At 57.2% G+C, this 22759-nt stretch overlaps 7 protein-coding genes across 7 annotated transcripts; 4 read left to right on the forward strand and 3 right to left on the reverse strand.

The window, feature by feature from the left end:
* Window positions 1-48: 48 nt before the first annotated feature.
* On the reverse strand, window positions 49-2729 carry B0H18DRAFT_1122478 (MFS general substrate transporter; the record flags this gene model as incomplete). The annotated part of the gene is made up of 21 exons (XM_048034519.1): window positions 49-236; window positions 287-420; window positions 480-672; window positions 722-780; window positions 839-853; window positions 908-932; window positions 989-1031; window positions 1088-1164; window positions 1218-1289; window positions 1339-1387; window positions 1441-1520; window positions 1574-1646; window positions 1730-1882; window positions 1939-1962; window positions 2016-2034; window positions 2090-2119; window positions 2166-2194; window positions 2255-2269; window positions 2322-2389; window positions 2452-2460; window positions 2513-2729. The coding sequence occupies 21 exons, from the start codon at window positions 2727-2729 to the stop codon at window positions 49-51; spliced, it is 1572 nt and encodes a 523-aa protein (XP_047889623.1).
* Window positions 2730-5385: 2656 nt separating this feature from the next.
* On the forward strand, window positions 5386-8214 carry B0H18DRAFT_1086638 (P-loop containing nucleoside triphosphate hydrolase protein; the record flags this gene model as incomplete). The annotated part of the gene is made up of 11 exons (XM_048032068.1): window positions 5386-5473; window positions 5528-5949; window positions 6006-6731; window positions 6784-6811; window positions 6879-7085; window positions 7138-7338; window positions 7393-7425; window positions 7480-7488; window positions 7543-7741; window positions 7801-8136; window positions 8196-8214. The coding sequence occupies 11 exons, from the start codon at window positions 5386-5388 to the stop codon at window positions 8212-8214; spliced, it is 2268 nt and encodes a 755-aa protein (XP_047889624.1).
* Window positions 8215-8907: 693 nt separating this feature from the next.
* On the forward strand, window positions 8908-13219 carry B0H18DRAFT_1027661 (glycoside hydrolase family 92 protein). The gene is made up of 24 exons (XM_048029889.1): window positions 8908-9110; window positions 9175-9233; window positions 9297-9371; window positions 9435-9555; window positions 9616-9662; window positions 9711-9763; window positions 9824-9942; window positions 10007-10092; window positions 10145-10223; window positions 10294-10344; window positions 10399-10632; window positions 10690-10751; window positions 10810-10909; window positions 10966-11022; window positions 11073-11106; window positions 11175-11305; window positions 11396-11436; window positions 11495-11563; window positions 11635-11721; window positions 11841-11969; window positions 12085-12171; window positions 12228-12375; window positions 12484-12677; window positions 12745-13219. Exons 1-24 carry the CDS (start codon window positions 8960-8962, stop codon window positions 12910-12912), a joined length of 2382 nt encoding a protein of 793 aa, XP_047889625.1. The 5' UTR covers window positions 8908-8959; the 3' UTR covers window positions 12913-13219.
* A 1044-nt stretch (window positions 13220-14263) lies between these two features.
* B0H18DRAFT_1027680 (uncharacterized protein) lies at window positions 14264-14953 on the forward strand (the record flags this gene model as incomplete). The annotated part of the gene is made up of 4 exons (XM_048029890.1): window positions 14264-14394; window positions 14558-14650; window positions 14759-14793; window positions 14913-14953. Coding segments are annotated over 4 exons (300 nt in total), but the record flags the coding sequence as incomplete, so codon positions are not given.
* A 3959-nt stretch (window positions 14954-18912) lies between these two features.
* On the forward strand, window positions 18913-19184 carry B0H18DRAFT_866114 (uncharacterized protein; the record flags this gene model as incomplete). The annotated part of the gene is made up of 2 exons (XM_048039764.1): window positions 18913-19016; window positions 19100-19184. Coding segments are annotated over 2 exons (189 nt in total), but the record flags the coding sequence as incomplete, so codon positions are not given.
* A 686-nt stretch (window positions 19185-19870) lies between these two features.
* Window positions 19871-20615, reverse strand: B0H18DRAFT_881819 (uncharacterized protein; the record flags this gene model as incomplete). Its single annotated transcript, XM_048040866.1, has 2 exons — window positions 19871-20431; window positions 20487-20615. The coding sequence occupies 2 exons, from the start codon at window positions 20613-20615 to the stop codon at window positions 19871-19873; spliced, it is 690 nt and encodes a 229-aa protein (XP_047889628.1).
* An 823-nt stretch (window positions 20616-21438) lies between these two features.
* Window positions 21439-22197, reverse strand: B0H18DRAFT_1122483 (uncharacterized protein; the record flags this gene model as incomplete). The annotated part of the gene is made up of 2 exons (XM_048034520.1): window positions 21439-21975; window positions 22039-22197. 2 exons carry the CDS (start codon window positions 22195-22197, stop codon window positions 21439-21441), a joined length of 696 nt encoding a protein of 231 aa, XP_047889629.1.
* Window positions 22198-22759: the final 562 nt, after the last annotated feature.

A 22759-nucleotide genomic window follows, 5' to 3' on the forward strand; every position in this document is an offset into this window, starting at 1 on the left:
GCCACGCGCCAATGTGCCTGTTCGCAATTTCTCGTGTAATACTAGAACCTACAGAGTATACCTGAAGTCGGGGGCACGGTCTCCCATCCTTCTCAGCTCCTCGTCACTGTATTTTACTCCCCTTTCCTCCAACTGGCGCTGCTCGATGTCTCTCCGCTTGTTAACCCACTTGTACGCCAGAACGGTCAATGGCAGGAACACCAGGCCGATGCCCACGAACATCAATTCGATTGCGTCTGGAGAGCATATCGGTGAGCGTGATGCTAGGTGAGTAGGGGATACGCACGTCCAAGAATATACCTCGGCGCATCCTGCGAGAGGTATATGTTGCTGGCTATCGCTCCTGCAAAGTTGCCAATGCCGATCTGGATACCCATACCGGCTGCACGCTTGTACTGCCCTGCAAGATTGTTACCGAGCCTAGTCCACACCTCGTTGTGAGATGTCTACATTAACGCAGTAATAAGACTGGTTCTCACCATGCGACGATGCCCGGAAGCGCGGAGTACGCCCCAGAGACGCAGAAGAACGTCCCGAAATATTTCACGCCGACCGGAGCATCAGAGATATTGATCGCGTAGCCGATGAGACACATCATGAGCCCAGCGAGGATGAACGGCGAGCGCATCTGCAGCATGTCGGATGATACCGCGAATACGATGAGTGTGATCACTGGATAGGGTTTTAGTAGCGGTGTGGAGGCTACAGATACAAGGCGTACCTCCACAGACGTAGGGCGGGACAGTGAGTAGCTCGCTGATGGCGGTGTTGTACCCGAAGCTAGGGAAAAATAGGTGAGGTTCGTCACTGGGGCACCCCTTCAGCTGAGCAAGTATACCTGTTGATGATGGATCTGTGGGGGACATTAATTTGGGTTCACGGACGAAGCCATGATTTGGCGACTCACGGAAGAAATAGGGATATGCCATACACTGTACCCGATATCAATGTTAGATTCGGCCGGCTGCGATGTGCTTGAGCAACTCACAAGGAACGACAATCCCGAAGTATACCACGATTTGCATCCAGATCTGTGATGGCAGATTATTAGCGAGCTCACCGATGTCGCTCATGCAAGCATCCGCACCTGCCAATCTAGTACGGCCGCTTTCAGATGCCGTATCTCAAACCGTTCTTCCTCTCCAACTGACGAGTTGTCATACTCTGGGTACGTAGTGAGCAAGCGCGATGCTTCGACTTCTTGATCGTGAGCTTACTCTTTCTCCACATCAGAAATGCCCGCTCGTCTTCGGTCAGAAACTTCGCGGTGTCAGGGAAGTCGACCAGGACTGGTGTGTGTGAGCAAATGGCGGCACCTCAGACAGGGAAGCGACCTACTGAAGCAAGCTGCAAGGCCGACGATGACAGTCAAGATCCCCTCCAGAATCTACATCGCATGAATGAATAGCAGAGTGAAGCAAGCAAGACATCGTGACTGACGAAGATCCACGACCATCCGAGCAAGCCTGCAGTCCCGGACATGAAAGAGATGCCGTAGGCAAACAACCCGGAGAACGCGCCTGGGCAAAGTTATCTTCCCTTCTTGGCTCGAATGAGATTCAGGAGTGCCTACCTGCTAGTGTGGCACCCCCTCGAAGATTGCAATCCGGTATTGAAGCATATATCGCGGATACCAGAGTGTCATACTAGACCAGGCAGCACGAGCGAAGAGAAGTCAGTGTCGTGAACTGCTGCAAACAATTATGGTGAAGACGCACTAGTACATCACCCCGGGGAACAGTCCTGCTTCGGAAATGCCAAGAAGGATGCGGACGCCCACTAGCTGTGGATACCTATTGTACAGGAGAGGGTATTGAGAAGCGCTCAACCTGAACAGGAATACAATTAGGATACTCGCGATTTCACTATTCCCATCAGCGTCCTGTAGGGTATGGTTAGTCGTCGCTACAGTTGCGTTGATCGGGGCATATGCAGCACTTGCATGATTATCCCCCATACGATCTGCGGAGCAAAGCATGAGTCTCCTGTACGAGCCCAACACGGTTACAACTTACGGTGATCCCTGTAAGCCACCTACGTGTGTCGATACCTTGAGCACGTCGTCAAAGTGAGCGCAAGGACAACCTACCGCGAAGGGCGGAATTTCTTCAACACAAGACTGCCAACCAATCAGTCTTCTTCAAATCTGTGAGACCAGTGCTTACTTCGCTGGCACACCGAAAATGCAATACGGCTGTCGAGGACACGCGCTGAGTATTTGACAGTGGGATACATGCCAGACCGGCGAGCTCACTATGAAATACATCGTCTATCACAATGTTACACCGCTGGTTATAGTGCGAGGCAATAAGGAAACGTACCAAAGCAATATTGTACTTATGACCAGTCAGATTCAGTTGTGTTGTCAGGCCTTGTAGCTTGGCATTGCCTGAGAACTACGATGAGCAACGTAGGTTCACTACATGGCGTAGTGGATGGCAGTCAGCGCACCAATATTTCCTGCCATGCCTTATTCAGCGCGTCTCGCTCAGAGTCCAGGCATTTGACGTACCTCTATCCATGAATGAACACAAGTACATGATCGTCAATATTGGGAGGATTCGCAAGTCGACTTTGCGCCACAGTTTCTTCTCTTGCTCCGGTGTAAGGACCGGCGGTCCCGCTTGCTCGATTTCCTCCTTTCCTTCTGAAGAAGCCATATACCCCATCGCACGGGCGTCCGTCTTCTCGCCATCGACACTTCCGGTCGAGCTTGCTCGGGTCGGCATGTTGGTCGCAGGAAGTAAAGGCCGAGTCGCCAGAGCGGAGCTCGTTCATGTTACGTATCGTACCATACTGCGACATCAATTGTATATTAACACCTACCCAGCTGACCGCGATTCCATGTTGGAAGTTGGTTCTGTGTCACCGCATCATCGGAAGAGCAATCAGGAGTGCAGATAGAGGGCATACTGGGGGCATATGAGCGCTAGGTGCGTCGCGTGATACGAGCCTGTGCGTACCCATTGGCATCAGAGGACCCGGCGTCACCTACTGGATCTACCAAGGATCTAGTACAGTACGTATCCAAGCTGGGCGCGAGGAGCGGTGGGTGTCTTGCGGTAGGCACTTTAAATGCTATAGCGAAGTGGCAAGCCTCCGAGGATCCATCACGAGTCTAAGTGGATAAACACTACATGGTACTTCCACATAGTACGGTGCTGGCCGGTCATGATGACTAATAGTGAAGATGTTGCACTTCGTATTACATACGAGATACATGAGAAACTGAGCGAGGCTTTGATAGGTCCCAGATTGAACTTGAAGTAGATTGAAGCGTAGATTCCAAACCACATTCGAATTGCCGGCGAATATGTTTCGATCCAGTGGTGCGGTACGACATGATGATGCTCGAGGAGTCAATGGTAGCGTACCTACGTAGTGTACATAGGCCACTGCCAGTAAGTCGTTGCCAAGCAAGTTCGTAATACCGGGCAGCCATGAGTGCCGCGCTGCCAGGCGGTAGCACGTAGGAACGCGATCACGTGCATGAACCACTTGTCGCGTACAGAAATTGTTCGCGTCTTTCTTCATTGCCGCGAGCATATGTTCCCAATTCCAAGCTGCCAACAGCAATAGGGCCTGATATAACTCATCTATGTGACTTAATCATCGCGAAATAGCAACAATATTGAACGAGGAGACTCAGTAAGCAAATAGTGAACCTGAAACGGGGCGCATATACTCACCTCGCTCACACCTCAAACTTTGAAGCTTGAAGCTTGAAGGCTCTGTAAATCTATTCGATCTGGATGTTTTTGAGCAAAGCTGCAAGTTTTTTATTATTACAAAGGCTTGCCAGAGTCCGAGTGCAAAGCAATGTTTATGCATTTTCAACATTACTCTGGGGAGGGATAGAGGGAGTCGGCGGAAGGATGGACCGCATTGACCCGGAGATGCCTTCCAAACGATGTGAACAAGCTGGATGAAAGGCTACCCCGAAAACCGGTGAGTAGTCTTATATAACTCCATGCCGAACATATCCTGCTGCAGCTATACTTGCGCAGATTTCAGAAGGCGGACGCCTCCATTTGCCCGAACTGCGGAGTGACACAGGAGACGGTGTACTGCTTCTTGATGGAGTGTGCGGCCTTCAACGAACCAAGAATCCGACTTGCACGCGATGCAGGACCAGCGGCGCGATCAATGAAGGACCTGTTGATCGCGCCGAGCAAAGTATGAAGCCACTAAGTATTCCTGTACATCCACAATACCAACCGCGTACAGTGATATGGAGCTGAAGGACAAGACGGCAAAGGGAAGGCAACACGGCGAAGGCCGCACACAGCAAGGTAGGCCTGACGACGCATTCCGTTCGACTCCACATTCGACTCGCCCGAAGCTACGGCGAATGGCCATGCTACGTGACGACGAACAGGGGGATACTCACGAGTCAAGTCAGAAGTGTACATATGGGTTTGCCGTTAGTGACAAGAAAGGGACTCGACAACCACACAAACCGAAACATGACTCTGGATAATGGTGCGTTTCTTTCCGATCAGATGTTTATGAAACCTCATGGTGCTCGACAGACCACGACGGATTGCAGCAGCGACTCGCAAGGGTGGTCGGACCCTCCGAGCCGAAGGCCGAGTCGACAGCTGGTACCTCATACGGCTGGGACAACATAGGCGTGCACGTCTCCATATTTGCACGGTAAGTTTATCTGAACAGAATTTGGAGAAACATGGCAACTCTCACCACTTCAGTCGTCGTTGCGCGGGTGCTACCCGTAATCGAGGTCGCTGCATCACATGACGGTACCCGACGCTCCGAACGACGCGGACATGTACACGCGGCTATTAGGCAACAAGCCCTTAACGCGTTCGCTTTGATCGACCACCACCGGTGGAGACTGTACATCCCGAATCACCCTGCGGTACTGTAACCGCACCTCTTCGCTACGTGCAAATTGCGAGGCACAGCAATTTTCAACCGGAGGTACAGGTTTGCTGGTGAGTATCGCAAATGGCAGTCGTCCCCGAGTCGTCCAACGATCGCCCCGTATCGGAGAGGCCGTGTTACAACGTGTTCAGCGCATGCAGAGCCCTCGTACGCATCCATCCGATTTCATCACCATTGCATCAGGCTGTGTGGCACCGCGCTCTTTCATATTGCTTCTTCCGGCCTGCGTGCGTTGACAATGACATTCGAGCGCTAGCCATCTTCCCATCCGTCTCCCTCGACGCCTCAATCTGACTCTGAAAGGCTCCCCACTACAAAACGACCGGCAACAACCGATAGCCCTATTGTGCGGCGCTCTGACCCTGACAAGGCAAGCAACACAAAGCGCATCGGTCGGAGTCATTCAGCGGCACCGCTCATAGTCGGAGCCACGTATATAAGACGCACACCGCACGACCATCGCCAACACACACCCTTGTTATGGACGCTCAGCTGCAAAACCTTCGCAACCGGATGAAGGCGCGTGCAGTATTCAACAATATGCAATCCGGCTCTCTCTTTGTCGCTTGTGAGTGACACATCTCTTTGTGTCCATATTGCTCAGTTAATGACTCAATCGCAGCACAAGCGGACGGTGGTAGTCCAAACTACCCACCCGTGGCGGTGCCCACGGGCCAGGGAGAAACGGTGGAGTTCGATCCTGCCGCCGCGACGCCGCAGGTGGACGAGGACCCTGTCCCGGACGCTCCCACAGGGACAGTGCTCGCGGTTAAGCACCTGCACGAAGTGTTTGATCAGATGAAGCACGAGTACATCATCAAGCCTGCGCCCGCAGAGTCTGCCAACGAGAGCAAGCGGGACAGCTCGAAGTACGCGGCGTATGCGTTCACTGTGATTCGGCGCTTCATTCCCACGGGCCAGCTCGGGGCCAAAACGTATAACGTCACTACTTTCCTCGAGATACACAGCACGCAATTGGTGGAAGTCGGGAAGGAAGTCATTGGACAGACGCAGGGCATCTCGTGGACTGCGAAGCCGCTTCGTGTGCGTCTTTCTGTTCTCCGCTGCGTGACAATTGACTGACGCCACATCCGCGGCAGATCAACCCTCAGATTCTCCTCGGGTGGCTCCCGGAGCTGAAGGCGCACCTTGAAGCTCTGACGGCAAAGGTTGAAACTGAACCGGAAGACTCGCCTCTTGGCCTCAAACACGCTCACCTGACCCACCTTATCGACTACCTCACTACCACACATGCGTCGAAGCTCGGCTCGCTCGCATCCCTACTCGCACACGACGAGATCACGTTCGACATGCTCTGGGCGCTCTATGTGCCGCGCAAGACGATTCTCTACACCCTATGCCCCGTCACGGACGAGCCGCGCGCAGTGCGTCTCACACACGCGGAGCTGTGCCAGAAGCTCGATCCGCAGGGTGCGGTGCCCGCCGCGCACGACCCCACGGGACTGATAGTCGGTCGGCAGGACGGCGCGCAGAACATGCAGTACATCTGGCGGCTCGTCGTCGACTATGTCGAGGCGGACATCGCCGACGCGAGTGATGTGCGCCGGCGGGACGCACCGCCCGGCTTCGGTTATTCCGGCCTTGGGGTCGTCTTGGACATCCCGACGTTCACCGGCACGAAGAAGATTTCGGAGCTGCCCGTGTTTCCTATCGAGTACTACGCGGGACCGGGAGGCGTCGAGGGCTTGAAGGCGCGGTTGATTGCTCGCGGGAAGAAGTGGGCGAACGTCGCAGGAGGCGTGCATCACCTTTTCTATCACGGTATCGCGTCCAGATGGCACACCAAATCGTATGTCAAGCATAGCGTGAGTACTTCTCTCTTTCGATGGATCAGGGGCTTTGACAGGTTGCCTTCAGGTCAGGTCTCGAATTATGATCGATCGAAGTGCGTCATTCCAACCTTGATGCTGTACGGAGAGTTTATGATCTGACCATGCGCCTCTGTGTAATAGAGACCTTCGCGGATACGGCTCCGAACTACCCAAGGTTCCCGTTTGTGACCAAGACGCTGGATGGGAAGGAGATCGACAAGCATGCGCGGCGCGCTGGCGTCTCTGCAGAGGGCCAGACAAGTTCCGAGGCCCGCGAGCTGACTGACGACGAGCTTTTGCTCACGACGCCTATCGTGTATGGTTTCAGTCTCGCAGACAAACAGTGGAGTGCGTGATTTTCAGTTCGACGCTTTAAGATACTTTTCTCACGGAACAACAGTGGAATTTGTTGTAGAGCAAGTCACGCCTTTCGAGTGGAACGACGAGGCGTTCGAACAATTGGTTATCCCGGCACAGCACAAAATGGTACTCAAGACGCTGGTGGACACCTACAATACTGGGTCCACTACGAAGTTCGATGACTTCATCTCTGGGAAAGGTCTTGGCCTCGTCATTAATCTGTTCGGCAACCCTGGTACTGGTAAGGCAGCCCCAGACTAGTCTTTGGGATGCTTGAGTTCAATTGTTCTTGTAGGCAAGAGTCTTACTGCGGAGGCCATGAGCGAACGTAAGTGATTGCTTCCTGATATCACGTTCCGTACTCGCTGATACTGCCTTTTAGATGTTCGCAGTAAGTCGTATAAAGTGATGATAGAAGGACTTTGCTGACCATCTCTACCCTCAGAACCTCTCTACGTCGTCGGAGCAGCAGACCTTGGCACGAACGCGGAAGCCGTAGACGCGAACCTGACCACTGTCTTTAAGATCTCTGCAGCCTGGGGAGCCGTGGTCCTCATCGATGAGGCTGATGTATTCCTAGAGGAACGTTCTCTCCAATTCCTGGAACGTAATGCCATGGTCGCCGTCTTCCTGAGACAACTAGAGTGAGAATATTGCCTTTAGTATATATACCATCACGGCATTGCTGACCTGCCGTATACAGATACTTCCGCGGAATCCTCTTCCTGACGACCAACCGTGTCCGCGTGTTCGACGAGGCTTTCCAATCTCGTATCCACGTTTCCCTCCGCTACCAGGACCTCACGCCCTCCGCCCGCCGCCAGATATGGGTTGCCTTCATGGCCAAGGTGAACGGAGCCTTGCCGAATGGAGGCCTCTCTTCAGAGGAGCTGCGCGAGCTCGGCGAGAAGAAAATCAACGGGCGCCAGATCAAGAACGTCGTGAAGACCGCCGGCGCGCTTGCCGTGGGTCGACAGGAGAAGTTCGGTTACGCCCACTTGAGGCAAGTCCTGGATCTCATGGAGCAATTTGATACCAGGTGAGTATCGGGCATACCCATTGCAGAGCCACTGTTCGTCTAACGTTACCTTTTGCCAGTCATGCGATGTATCAATAGAATGACGAAATGTAACGTAGACGCCAGTATAATTGTATATTGATTGTATATCTCTTCTTGTCATTGCTTTTGCCTAGGAACTCGTGAACGTGCTCCCCTCATGTGCTCTTTCGCATACCCGCAATGGGGACGGATGAGGACCGGTGAGGTTTCATTCAGCGTTCACCGAGGAATAGAAGCCGCTCACCTTAATACTTAGACTAATTGCATGCGTACGGCGAGGACTAAAATACTCACGATAGCGTTTCGATTTAGAACGAAGGCGTCGCACTGTACCCGAGGGATGTTTCCCAAGTCTCACTTACCCAAGGCCCCTCCAACCGATATTATTCACCGGCCCTGCATCCCAATTGCCTCACAGACATAACAACCTTCGAGGATGTCATCCCGAGTGCTATGCGTTGAGTATCTACCTTCAATGACAACGCGCTGTGCCGACACTGATCACACCGGTGCGGGGTACCATCATGCATCTTCCCACGGACAGTTACTTCGCTTCGATTTCCGTTGTTCCAGTATGAGAGAGGTCAACGTATGGGTCGATCAGAGGAGCCGAGCCCAGTCATGAGTCCGCGTCCATGCGTTCTGCAGAGCTCACAGAAGCTTGTCATGCTGCAACCGAGGCCGCAATACGCCCGGCGGTGGGCACATGGGCTCGCGCGCAAGGTCAAAAGCCGAGCCCCAGGCTCCTGCCTCCGGTCGATCGAGGACCTGTCCCATCGTCGCACTGTGAACTTCGCACACCATGCGTACCTGGCTGGCCTCGCGTTTCTGGACCGTTTTTGTTGCTCTGTCTGTGTTCTCTGTCCCTCATGTGTCTCTTGCTCAAATCGAGGATCCTGCGAGTTTGGTCAACATGTTCATCGGCACTACGAATGGCGGCCATGTCTTTCCGGGTCAGTCCTCTGAGCTTATCTTGTCCCTATTGTACATTGACTCACGCGTTGAGCACGCCTCTAGGTGCGACGCTACCGCATGGGATGGTGAAAGTTGGTATGGATACCGACTCCCCAGGCAACGTGAGTAACTCGAGCCTTCGTCTCGTCTTGCTGACCCAATTGCTGAAAACGATGGTTTTCCAGCAAGCCGGATACGATGCGGATCCAACATATAACGCATGGGGCTTTTCGCAATTGCACGACCAAGGGACAGGAGGAGTGAGTGCCACAGGCGCGTCGCGCGCGCTTAACGTGATCGCGCTCATCACCTGCATCTTCAAGGGCGTCTCTCTGTCCAATTTCAAGCTTTGGCCTTACGCGTCATGCCCTGATGGCGACGCCTTCCTAGCGTGCCCTACCGCGGAGGAAAATAGGAAGGTTTTGCGCAACGTACTCCCCGATGGTACGACTTGATGTTGCATTTGAGGGATACATGACTCAAGATTGGACATTCACTGTGAAGGCTCGCCGGATGATGCCGCCTCTCCGGGGTACTTTGCATCGAATCTGGTCTGTGGCGCCCAGTTGAAGGATCCACTCTTGCTTACTGTTGTTTAGTCGACGGGTATACGTGTCGAGCTCACATCGACGCGTCGCGCTGCACTGCATCGGTATGACGTTTCGTTGTACCTCCAGTACTGTCACGATCTGACCTAGTCGCGATTCATCAGGTATACGTTCCCGGAAGGGACTGTCAATCCCCGCATCTTGGTAGATATTACGAACGACGGCCAGCAGAGTAACACGAACCCAATAATGACACTGAACTCCACTATTGGGCGTGTCGTGGGTGAGCACTTCAACTTGGGCCTACTCGGGCACTTATAAACGTTGACACGTTATGTCCGTGATAGGCGGCGCTGACTTCCAGGCCTCGTTTGGACCACGGCGATACAGAGTATATACATGCGTCGATTTCGAAGGCGACGGATATGAACTGGTATGTTCCTTGCAATCGCTTTTATCCATGTGCAATTATGGTTGGTGTCCAGGGAAGGCCTACGGAATATGGAGCATGGATCAACAACAACGCAATACCCGGGAGCGTCGACATTGAGCAAATGTACTTTGGTGAGTTCGACTCATACCACGCGGGAACCCGTGTTCGCGCTGCGCTGCTTGTGCTGATTCTATGCCCTAGGGTTTCGCAACGAGCTGGGGGCGCTCTTCACATTCAACCCGAACCCGAATGGTACGGCTAGTCAGACACGCATGGAGACTGATCTAGACTCAATGGTAATTAAAGGTACAACGACTATCCTCGCTCGAGCAGGAGTCTCCTTCATATCCGTCGATCAGGCCTGTGCGAACGCCGAAGAGGAGATCTCTACCTTTGACTTCGATGGCATCCAAGCTGCTGCTCGGGCTGAGTGGAACGAACTGCTCGGTCGTATACAAGTGGACCCGGCGGGCGTCAACAATGACACCGTTTCATTGTTCTACAGCTCGCTTTATAGGATCCACGTCGTCCCCGCAGATTGTACGCTTTCATTGTGCCACGGCCATGCTAATCTCTGATCGCCATTGTGTCGGAAAGACACCGGAGAAAACGCCCTTTGGAACTCCACTGAACCCTACTACGATTCGTTCTATTGCAATGTGAGTAACATTCAGGATCCTATCGCTCTTCCGACAGGGACTCATGGCCTCGGCCTAGTGGGACACCTTCCGTGCATTGTACCCACTCCTGTCGTTGCACGATCCCCTCAACTTTGCACGGATCGTGAGAGGGATGATAAATATACAGCAGCACGAAGGTGAGTTACCACAATCAAGTTCGGCGCCGCATGACTGGAAGTGACCATGGACACAGGGTGGATTCCCGAGTGTCGTGGCTCCCTCACTCAGCTATACGTCCAGGGTGGCAGCAGTGAGCGTGTGGACTGCAATTATTACATGCCACGAACTGATGTCATGTAGATGGTGACCCCATCCTGGGAGAGTTCATGGTCAAGTATGTCACACAGACCGAGGCCATCCGCCTGCCTCCTTTTCCCGATGAAATACTTATCTGATAATTAGGTACTACGAACATGCGGCCGAACTGAACGTGTCGGCTACGGATCTGTATGCAGCTCTGCTGGCGGACGCTGAGGACCAGCCGCCCAACTGGGATTTGGTAGGGCGCCAGGCGAATATCTGGAAGACCCTCGGTGAGCGACGGTCTGATGAAGGCCACCCGGCTATTCGAGGAGAATGCTGACATGTACCACTCAGGCTATATTCCTTCAGACGTGTGGGAGCCAACGGGTACAACACTAAGCAAGTGTCTCGAACGATTGAGGTAAGCTGTCTCAACACCGACGCGCCGCTCGAGAGTTAGACACTCACGAGATGATGAGTACGCCTTCGGTGACTTCGCCATCTCGCAAGTAGCGCGGGTTATGGGAAACACTGCAGATGCTGACAAGGTGCGAAGTCTTTGTCACACCTGTGTAAGCCGACTTAAGCTGACTAGCATGCCACGTTCGACATCGTGTAGTACGCCGAGCGCGCGGGCAACTTCGTCAACGTCTGGAACCCGAACGTCACCGTTCCTGGGCGCGATGATATCGTCGGAATGATGCAGGTGCGTGTGACCTAAACCACACTGCAGCCTTCCTCGGTCCCGCTCACTTGATGAATGGATACATCTCGCTTGGCCCTGCCTCGTGTGCTTCGCGCGCAACTCTACGGACGTGACATCAGCCACGGTTCTTAAACGGTACGTGGAACTACACAGACCCTCGGCACTGCAGCGTGAACGACCCGACGCAATCAACGTGCTATCTGACGCCGACGAATACCGACGGATTCTATGAGAGCTCGCCCTTAGTGGTAAGTCTGATTATACTTTGATAAGATACTGTTTGACAAATTGTTGCGCTAGTATTCGCAGGTAATGGTTCTTGCTTGGCAATGCGCGGGGTGTGGTCCGATCCGTTTGTTTCAGTACGTGCCGCAAGATGGTGCCAAGTTGGTCGAACTGCAAGGCGGTGTGGACGCCTTCATCTCGAGGCTGAACTTCCTCATCGATGATGTTCGTGTGGAATGTCATTGCATGTCAGAACCGAGGTACTAATGTTGGGACTGTAGAAATACTTTGATCCTACCGACGAGCCGTCCATGCAAATCCCGTTTATGTACAACTATGCGAACGCGCCCGGGATGACGACGATCCAGGCGAGGCAGGTCGTCAACGGGAATTTCAACCTGTCCGTGAGCGGGATTCCTGGGAACGATGGTACGCGGCTGGTCTTCTTGTTGTGTGTGTGGTGTTGACTCTGTATCTGTAGACTCTGGTGTGCAAATTGACGTGACTGCTGATCGACTTGATCTGATGGCTGTATAGGCGCGATGGGCACATGGGCAACTTTCCTCTTGCTCGGTCTGTACCCTGTGCCCGCCACGCGCCAGTACCTCTTGTCCTCGCCGTGGTTCTCGAAAGTCTCTTTCTTCAACCCGGTCTTCAATACGACGACAACGATCATCGCCAACGGGTTCGAAGGGAACCCCACCGATGGCACGGGTCAAATATTCGTTGAAGTAAGCAACCTGATGCACCGTCATCACATTTCAAGGGCACGATCTGACACGTCGGCTCTCCGAACAGAATGTCACCATCAACGGCGAGCCGTGGAACTCGACGTGCTATATCGATTGGAGCGCGTTCGAAACGGGCGCGACGATCGAGCTGCAGCTGACCGACAACGCGAATGTCACCTGCGGAGATGGCCCGCAGGCGCTGCCACCGTCACTCTCGACGGGCGGCTTCGACTGAATGAGGTCTTGGCGAAGATGCGAATGTTTATTCAGTCTGTATCGGGATGATCAGCGACAAACGATGGAAGGGACATATTAGCCTTGATGACATGCTCCGGGTGGCAGACCGCTGACGAGTCGGACCGACCAGTAGTACTCGGAGGTACGCTGTAGTGCGGTCAGCGGGCATCTTTGATTGCTGTGCATGTATATGTGCTGTTTGTACAATTCAAGGAAGCACAGTGCTTCTGAAGCTGAAAGGGAGGCACGCTGCCAGTGCACAGACCCATGATTCGGAGGCTCATGGTAGCGCACGTGACTGGTACTAGGAGAACATCCTAGGCGCTTAACTATCCCCAGTCTCCATCGACGACAGCACAGAACAGTCTGAGAACTACCTTTGCATACATGATCAAAGAATCGGCATCGGTACGTCATGAAAACGCCTTCGTCTGTCTGTAAACTCATTGATAACGGCGTGCTGGTAGCAATAGTTACTCGTTTCATACTATGATAAGTTCTTTTCAGAAAGTCCCGCCGCCAAGCAAAGGTACTAAATAGGAGGCGAGTGTCTGCGATATACTCCAAGCAAGCGAATATCCCAAAGTTTCTCACTTCACGGTCGGCAGATTGGGTTTTTTTATTTGTTGTCGGTCGTCAGCCTCATCGATTGCATTGTGCAGACACTAGAAAGAGAGCCAGGCACGTGCTATGTATGGCTACGTAGTACCATCTCGTCCAGTTCATTGGCATGATTGTGTTTCATGCCTTACACATACGAGAGCGTAACAGAGTCACATCTGCAGAGCATCCTGAACAAGCGTCGCGCAACATACTCGAAGTTCCGGACCGGTTGCTCGAAGGCGCTAGATCATCCACAAACTTCGTATAGTAAGGTGCGAAGAGAACGTCTCCAAGAAGTCCCCAGGTGAGTTACTTTCTGATGCATCCTCCCGGCATCCGAACTGAATACTGCGGACATCACTTAGGCTCTATTCCGCCGGATGTGTGGGAGCCAGCGGGGACGAGAGCAAGAGGAAAGAGGCCTCCGCGCCGACATGCCCACGCGAGAAGTCGAAGCGCACGCTGGATCGAACACGCCTTCGACGACTTCGCCTGCTGCAACTGACGGGGTTCATGGGAATCGAAACGCGGTTCATGCCATCAAGATGCGAAGATTTTGTCACCTGTACAGGCCACTTTATGCCGACTTGCTGCCGTGTAGCAGGCCCAGCGCGCAGCCAACTCGTCAACAGCTGAAGCCCAAAGTCACCATGTCCGGGCGTGATGACGTCGTCGGCATAGTGCAGGTAGTCTTAGCGCGTCGTGTTTTTCTCAGTCCCGCTAACTAGATAGATTGATGGTTCTTGATGGCTTGCCGCGTGTGGCCCACGCGCAAACTCATGGGCATGGCACCAGCCGCGATGTGGACGGTACGTGGAGCCACACTGGATAGGCTCTGCAGCATAAAGGAGGCGACGCAGCCGACGTGTTACGTATGGTCGTGCAATAGCGGCGGGTTCTACGAGGTTAAGCTCGTCGTGGTTAGTTGTTCTCCCGTACGCTCTCTCGGACTTCGAGTCACCGAACGAGCTTGGCTAGTACCGCAGGGCGTATTGCGTCCACGTCGCGTCACGCTGTGCGATCTTATGCTCGTGCCGCAGGACGCCCAAGTTGGTCTGCAAGGCACTACGGATGTCATCTCGAGCTGGACTTTCACAGCTACATCGCATCCACCAGCTGAGACTGGGATTCAGGTGCGTAGTGTGGCCGTATCTCCGTCTTTTCGCGGGACAAGCTGACGCCCTCTCTCGCCGCAGAATGTCACGATCGGCAGCCTGAGCGAGCCGTGCGCGTGAGACCAGATGTGCTATCTCGACGGCGCGGGCGGCTTCGTCTAGTCCAAGAAAGCCTCCAGCCATTCATGCAACCGACATCCGATGACCAGACCCACGCCCAAGGGCCCAAGGGCACTAAGTTAGGCTCGATGCTGCCCGCATGGTGCATTCCACTGTCTAGCGTGCCATCCAGCGGTCACCGGAAGCCTCAAACTCGATAGTGTGCGTGTTATACGGGCTGTATGGTTGCCGGAAGCGTCGATGACGCGCGCTGATTCATCTCCGCGACGCATTGCAGAACTCGCACTGCGCCGTTGGGACGCCCGCGCCAGGCACCTGGTGGCTGGACGCCGGGAAGGTCATGGTGGCGAACCTGTCGCCTCTGCGTCCGTGGCCGCGTGCACTGAACACACAGCACCCGTTCGAGAACGTCATCGTGGCGTGCTCGGATGAGCCAGAACACACACTCCTCGCACTCACGTCGGTGAGTGTTGAGTGGCCTTGAATTTGACGGCACCGCCTTATAAGGCTTGTGTGCCACCGACTTTCACAGCTCCAGAGTCGAAAGGGGATATGCAGCTGCGATACCGAGACTGTGCGCCCGCTGCTTGTGGCCCTCCACTTTCCCTGCGTGGACGTCTCGGGAACAAGAACGCCAGCGCGGGGTGGCATCGGGGCGAAATCGCGCTGGTGGGGGGTCGGCCGTAGAGCCGTGCCGTAAGCTGCAGCGCCAACGCTGCTGGCCAGTAGCCACGCCCCTCCTGTGCGTCCGGCGATAGAGTTCGATCCAACCTCGCACGCATAACTCGCGGCCGCTGCGTTATCAGATTCTCGTAACGCCTGCGAGGGGCCCACGCGCACGCGCCCGAGGGCGCGGCTGCGAGTCGCTGGCGTTCTCCCGCACAGGGCGGATGTGCAGGGCGATCATCTGAGCGCCCTGCGCGCGTCGCACGCCCTCCTCGCCTGGCGGCCCAACAGGATCCGACTTTCACGGGGTCGGGAAGCGCACCGGCTGGGAGTGATGCGGCGGTCTTTGGTAAGGCGCGCCCCACGGTGGCTGCGATGGCGAGCGTTTGTGCGGTGCGCAAGCAAGCAACTAGGAATCTGTTCGCTATCTCCAGACGGGCCCGTGCAGGGATGCTGACTGACACCGCCTTATGGTGGAGCGTGACGCGTGAAGGCAGGTTCAATCGGCGCGAGCTCGTCTTCGAGACCGCGCTGTGCGCTGCGCCGGCGCAGCCCACGGTGCCCGGACCCCGGATGGTGGCCGTCGTCGGAGTGACGCAGCGCCGCTGTGTTCGTGCAGGGCTATCTCCGCCGCAGCTGACGGGGGTTGGCCCGCCCCGGCGCGTGGAAGGACGAAGGATGCGCTAGGGCGACATGCCAAGCGCGCACTCACGCCAGTGCACGCTGGACGAGTGGCCACGCCGGCGGGCTGTTATGTACGTCTGCTTCCATGTTACGTCTGCCATGCTTCCAGAGCCAAGACCGAAGTGGATTGAATTCGAGGGGTGATCACCGGGACGCACGAATCACGACCCGCGCCGCTGGCGTAGTGCGCAGTGCCACAGCAGGAACGACGGTAGGCGTTTCTATGCAGATCCCGTGCCTCGGACGACCGCTTCGAGGTGCTACAGCAAGCGGGCGGAGAGACCCTGTTTCTTCCGCTCTTCGTGCGTCGTAGTAAGTACCTGCCAGTGTGCCGTGCGTGCCACCGCCGCCGACGCAGCGCCTCAAGCTGAAGAGCTGAACAACCAACTTGAGTCTTCGTGGGCACGGGCCCAGCGCGGGCGTCTGTGTTGTTCGCAGAAGGGATCCGCGTTCGGACGGGTGAGATCCGACGAAGATTGGCTGCCCTTCCTTCAGCACTCGCGTCGTCGGCTGCGCACCTAGTCCAGCGCCTGGCGCATGCCGCGCTACGTGCCGCCGAAGTCCTTTCACTGCGTACGCAATCCGCCTGTTTGGCTAACCCATTCTCGTCGACACGTCGTCGTCGATGGCGTCGCCCGGCTATCGGCGGGCAGGCGCAGGGCCCATGCGGTATGCTGCTGCCAGTGGGCACGGTAGTGCGCTACGTCTTTTGGGGTGGCGAGCTTGCACCGACTGGCCTCTAGACCGGATGACTGGGGCCGCGGACTACGCGAAGCTAACTCCGTGTGGTTTTCCCGCTGCAGGACCTGTGGGAAGAAATGCCACGGGGGCAATTGTCCACACCAGGCAGACTCCCTACCGCACTGGGCTCGGGCGCCCGAGCGTGATACGCTTACGTCGAGGGAATAATGCGACATCTCGCGGGATCTCGCCGACCTGGGCGCGTAGGTCAGGGTCCGCCGATTGTCGGGTCACGGTCTGCCCACCGGTGCGGTACGTGTGTGCAGTCCGCCCGAGTTCGCTTCAAAGGCTCGCAAGAACATACGCGCTCTGTCTGATCTCCACCCGCCCGCTCGCCCGCAATCAGCCCCGCTGCCCGCGCGCTGCCCCGCTGGCCCCGCTGCTCAATCTGCGTCCGCGCCCCAGCGATCGCAGCCATCAGCGTCCGTGCACGCCCCCGCCCAACTCCGACTCCGACGATGTACACCGCCCCACGTCCTGCGGCGCGCGCAGCGTACGGCGTGCCCAGCGCGGCGCCGCCCCGCACTCATGATCGTCGGCGAGACGACTCGACCAGCACCCACGCAGGTGTGGCCGCCCGGTCCTGGCCGCCGCCTCCGACATCCCAGAACCGCGCTTACGGCATTCCGTACGCATCCCACGGTAGCGGCGCGGACAGAGCCTACAGGTGCGTCGCGAAGCACGCTCGCTGCGCTGCGGAGTGCACGACCGCTCACCCGCCCGATGCGGCATCCAGCTCGCCCTTCGCAGGCGGCGACGCAGCCCACGCAGTGATGCCTGTGACGACCTGCGCGGTGAACCCCAGCCCACGCGTACGTGATCGCCTCCATCCGATAGGCTGCGTCGTGCACGTCTAATGAAATCGATCCGCCGTCTTATCAGGGCACGTATGGACACCAGCAGGCAGCGGTGCCGCCGGTCGTAGCGCACACCCACGCCTACGCCGCGCCGCGTGGCGCTCACCCCCAGCTCGACGCCACCGCCGCCAACGTCAAGCAGGAAGTCAAGGAGGAGGACATGGACTGGCGTGGGTCACCCAGTGCGCAGGACCCCTTCAGCGCGCCACCGGGTCGCGCGCATTTCTCAGACAACGATCACTTTCCGAGCGGCTATGACTCCTCGCGCACGGACGACGCGGACTATGGCCCGTATGTCAAGGCGGAACCTGCATACGAGGCCCATCCGTCTGTCGGCTTTGCATCTCAATACACTGGCAGCAGCTCTTCCGCTGAAGACGCGCTCGCTCACGAGTACGGTCAGGGCGACTCAGCTGTCGGGTTCATGGTCAGTCCCCTCGTACGCACGTCTTAGGTACCACCCCGGCTGACCCCCGCCAGCCCGCGCCCTACATCGCCGAGGACGGCTCGTACGCCAGGCCGCAGCCGTGGCCCTACGCGTACTACACCCCGCCCCCGCAGTCCCCCGACGACGACCTGTACGAGCGCGCCCACTACGCCGCCCGGCTCCCCACGCCGATCCAGAACAACCGGTCGTACACGCTCGAGAACGCCATGACCCCCGTTGCCCCCGCCGCCGAGCCGCCGCACCCGCACCCGCCCACGCCCACCGTCCCGTCGCACAGGAGCCGCCCCGTCATGGACTACCTCCCCCACCCCTCCGACGTCGCAGCCCACCCCCCGCCGCCCGCAAACGTCCGGAAGCCCGCTGCCAACCCCGGGCCGTCGGCAGCGAGCGCTGCACCCCAGGCGGGAGCCTCGACGCCGCAGGCCCCGAGCTCGCACGGGCAGCCGATCCGGCGCGGGCGCGGACGCCCCAGGAAACATCCCCTGCCCACCCGCACCTCCCCGCCGCCGCCCGTGAACTACCCCTACCCGCCGCGCGACGCGCCGGTGCAGCCGCCGCCCGGCCCCGCCGCCTCGGGCGCCGCGTACGACGTCCGCCCGCAGCGGCGCTGGATGGACGCGCTGCCCGAGCCCGCCGGCACGTCCGCGGACGCACAGCCGCCGCCGCAGCAGCAGCCGCAGGTGTCGCTGGACGAGATCCCCTTCCCGGAGGGCGCGGAGCACCCGGGGCAGCAGATGTTCAAGCTCACGTCGCCCGGCACCGCGAAGGAGCCCGTGAAGAAGAAGCCGATCATGGCGTGCCTGTTCTGCCGCGAGCGCAAGATCGCGTGCGGGCCCCCGACACTGGGCTCCTCGGAACATCGGTGCAAGTGCGTGTTCCCTCCGCCGTGTCCTAGTCTGTCTGCTATGGTTGCGCGGTGCTGATGCCGGGATGTGTGCTTGTCTCCCGCAGCCAGTGCGCGCGCCGCGACCTCCTGTGCGAGTACCCGAAGGAGTCCCGCAGGGGCATGCACAAGCGCTTCCCGCGCGCGGCCAGGGCGCGGGAGCAGGGCGAGGGCGCGGAGGCGGATGCCAGTGCGTCCGACCCCGGCGCGATGAACGTGCAGATGGCCGAGCCGGAGCCGTCCGCAGGTCAGTCTGCGCCCGGTAGCCAGGGCGCGCGCCGACGCGCGGGGAAGGAGCGGGAGCGCTCGGACTCGAGTGTGGGCCCGCGGAAGGCGGGTGCGCGCAGGGCGGGCTCCTCCATGATGGAGACGTCCGCGCCCTAGGATCCCCCCGCGGTGCCCACTACTGGTCTCGCTGGTCGCGGTGGCCACCGGGCTTCGTATGCTCAGTGGCATGTACAGGTACATGCGTGCGCGTGCGGAATGCGTCTCATGCTTTAGTGCTCTGCGTTTGTAGAAATATTGCTTTCGGTGTATGCGTCGCTTGTTTTGTATTGCTGCTGTCGTCGCTCTCCCTCGCTATCGTCGATGTTACTCTCTACTAGGTCTGCTCAGGCTGCGGGTGCTACCATACCCTGCTGTGTACATATGTACAGGCGTGACAATATCCACGAGCGTCATGCCTACGTCTACGACTACAGGTCGTCGAGCCCGTGTGCGGACCAAGTGCCGAGCGCCGCCCGTGAGAGAAGAGCCTTGTACGCCTTCTGTTCCTGTGCGCCGTGCTGCCTGGACGACGCACTGCGGCTGCGCCAGGTCAGCCCGAAGCATCCTGACAATCACAGGACCCCGACTAACCTAGATGTGCTGCGCCTTCCACCATACCCGATCCCCTCCCACTTCGCCTTCGACGCTGGGAAATCGGCGATGTACTCTCTGATTCTCGCCAGAGCAGCGTCCACGAAGCTCGCAGGCATCCACGCCGTCTTCGCCCTGATCATTTCCCCACGGCGGCGGGCGATGTCGAGCAGCTGGTCGATGTCGCGCACGTCGTCCCACTGCTTCGGGCGCATGTAGGGCTTCGGCGAGCCGCGGTGGTCCGTCCGCGCCTGCAGCTTCATCCACAGCAGGAGCATGAACGGCATCGCGGGCAGCCCGCCGAGCGTCTCGATGTACTTCTTGGGCACGTCGGGTATGTTCATGATGCCCGGCACGAGGAGGTCCACCTTGCACCGCGCGGCGTAGCGCGAGTATGCGGACCCGAGGCGGTACCAGAGCACCCTGTACGTCGCGTAGGGGTCCTTCGACGCCACGAGGTAGAACTGCGGGTCGGCCGCCACGAGGATGCGCTTCAGCTCCTCCTGCTGGTGCGCCGTCGTGAGGACGACGAGGTCCACGTCCTGCGTAAACAGAGTCGGCGTGCGCGGGTATGAAACGGCGTGCGGCACGACGTACGTTTGCGGGGCGCGTCGTGCCGTAGAGCCCGCACGCCACGCCGCCGGTGAGGCAGCACGCGACGCCGTACCGCGCGAAGATGCGCTCCGCCTTCTTCGCGATGTCGTGCAGCTCCGCGGTCGTCACCATAGCTCACGCACAGTATCGGACGGTCGCGGCACAAGCACAGGCAGACCGGCTAAGCTTCACCCGCTAGTGGGAGGGCGAAGGCCCGTCACTACTGGTAGCGACTTTTTACCTTGTGCGTCGTCCTTCTGCCTTATCTCGCCCTATCCGACGTACCAGACGAAGGACGCAACGTGTAGCGAAATTTCGCCTTTGCGATGTGGAAGCCCGCGTTCATGAATTCTTCATGGACATTGGTTTGCCTACCTCGGCTGAGTGGAGGTGTCTTGGACGTCAACGCCTCGATAGTACTAGTATCCGCGACGTAAGATCCAGGCGCTCGCTCGCAGTGCTATCTTCATATCCTTTCCAGACATCCGAGTCGCACTTCACAGGGTCCAGGATGAGAAGGGCTTCCCATTGATGACAGGGAGCCTCAGCACCCGGTCCTTGGTCTGCGCTGTCACTTCGGAGGTAATCGGGGGAAGAGTCCTAGATAATGGCATGTCACTCACCTAACTTTGTAGCTTCGCGGGCGGCGAGATCTGTCGCGTCTCGTTCTGGGTCTACGTAGGTGTGACCCACTGGTAGGTCTCCGGGTAGTGATTGCCCCATTCGTGTATAGCATGTTCCCAAACCCAAGACTGGACTAGACCGATGTAAGCTAGGCTGTTACGGGGAGGCATGTATCGAAAGCAGGAAAACGAGGGTATAACTCTATCGTCTGGTATCCTCCGAAGTCCAAGATAACTACGTTATCTACGAAGGAGGTCAGCGCACGGCCCAGGTCAAAATCAAGGGTACACACCAGACAAATCAAGATGTGGAGGCAGGTACCGTGGCGACCTCACTTCAGAGCGCCGACCACCCTCCAGTTCGTTTCCGAGTCCGGGAAAACGTTAGCGAACTCGGTCATTCTACCCAGCGCCGCGAAGACAGCTGTGAGCGGCAGCCACTCCAATAGCGCCTTCGTGCTCAGATCTCCGCCGCGACCTCGTATGACAGCCAAGAGTTCGCGGATGTCCTTAACGTCTTCGTCATGCTGCTTAGTCTTCATGTACGATTGGACAGACACGCGTCGGTCAGACCAGGTCTGGAGCTTCATGAACATGAGAACGGGGAGGGGCATCACGGGCAGACCGCGGAGCGTCTCGATGCGGTCCTTGGGAATCTCGGGGATGTTGAGCATGCCGGGGACGAGGACGTGGACTTCGCAGCCACGCTTGCGCTCCCCGGACTGGTGTGGAAGCTTGTAGCAGAGGGCCTTGTGCTTCGCGCGAGGATCCTTGGGCGTGATGAGGTAGAAGTCGGGGTCGGTTTCGGTCGCCATCTCCTTCAGCTGCTCCTGCTTGTGCGCCTCCGACGCCACGACCACGACGAGATCCTACAGCGTCCGGCCGGGTCAATTAGCATCTCGAGTCCTGACAAAGAAGGCAGATGGGCGCACGTAGGGGCGTCTCGGTACGCTCTGCAGGGCACATGCCAGGTCGCCCGTGAGACAGCACGAAAGGTCATGCTGTGCGAATATGTCCACGACCTTCTTTGCTAGGCTGCATAGTTCGTCGACGGAAACTGGCCGTGCTACTTTCGCGGCTTTGTCTGACATGACTGTATGACTCGCCCAGCGAGTGCAGAGTGGGGGTAGATATGCAGGAGCAATACTCGCTCCCGGTCTTCATATACGTCGCGGTGGCTACTTGCATAGCTTGGTCTCGGATCCTCGGCCACACGGTGTCATCGTTGGGTCAGTTCGGTTTGATTTGATCACTTTGATCGGAACGGCTTGGCTTGCTACAACCAGATCTCTACGTGCCGATCACCCTTTCCTCCTTCTCTAGTATCTACGTGCGTACTTGTTTTCTTCTCTTCACAGCCTAAAGGTATTCACATTCAAGTTACGGACGCACAGTTCACAGATATATTCGCGATGGCCTGCCCTACGGATGGTCCTACGACGGCACGCCTCGCTGGCAGGCTTTGCATCAGATAGCAGCACACATACCTCGAATGAGATATGGAACGGAACTCGATATAGAGAGCACTTTGGATGGTTAGGCTGATTTCAATAGACAGCGAGCTTCCGCAGGGGAACTGAGGTGAGTTCAATCTTCTTCCGCGATTGAACTTGTCCTCAATGACCGAAGACATCTCGATAGTACCGGCCTCGC

The sequence above is a fragment of the Fomitopsis serialis genome (assembly GCF_022376445.1).
Source record: "Fomitopsis serialis strain Sig1Antser10 chromosome Unknown B0H18scaffold_77, whole genome shotgun sequence".
NCBI classification, from domain to species: Eukaryota; Fungi; Basidiomycota; class Agaricomycetes; order Polyporales; family Fomitopsidaceae; genus Fomitopsis; species Fomitopsis serialis.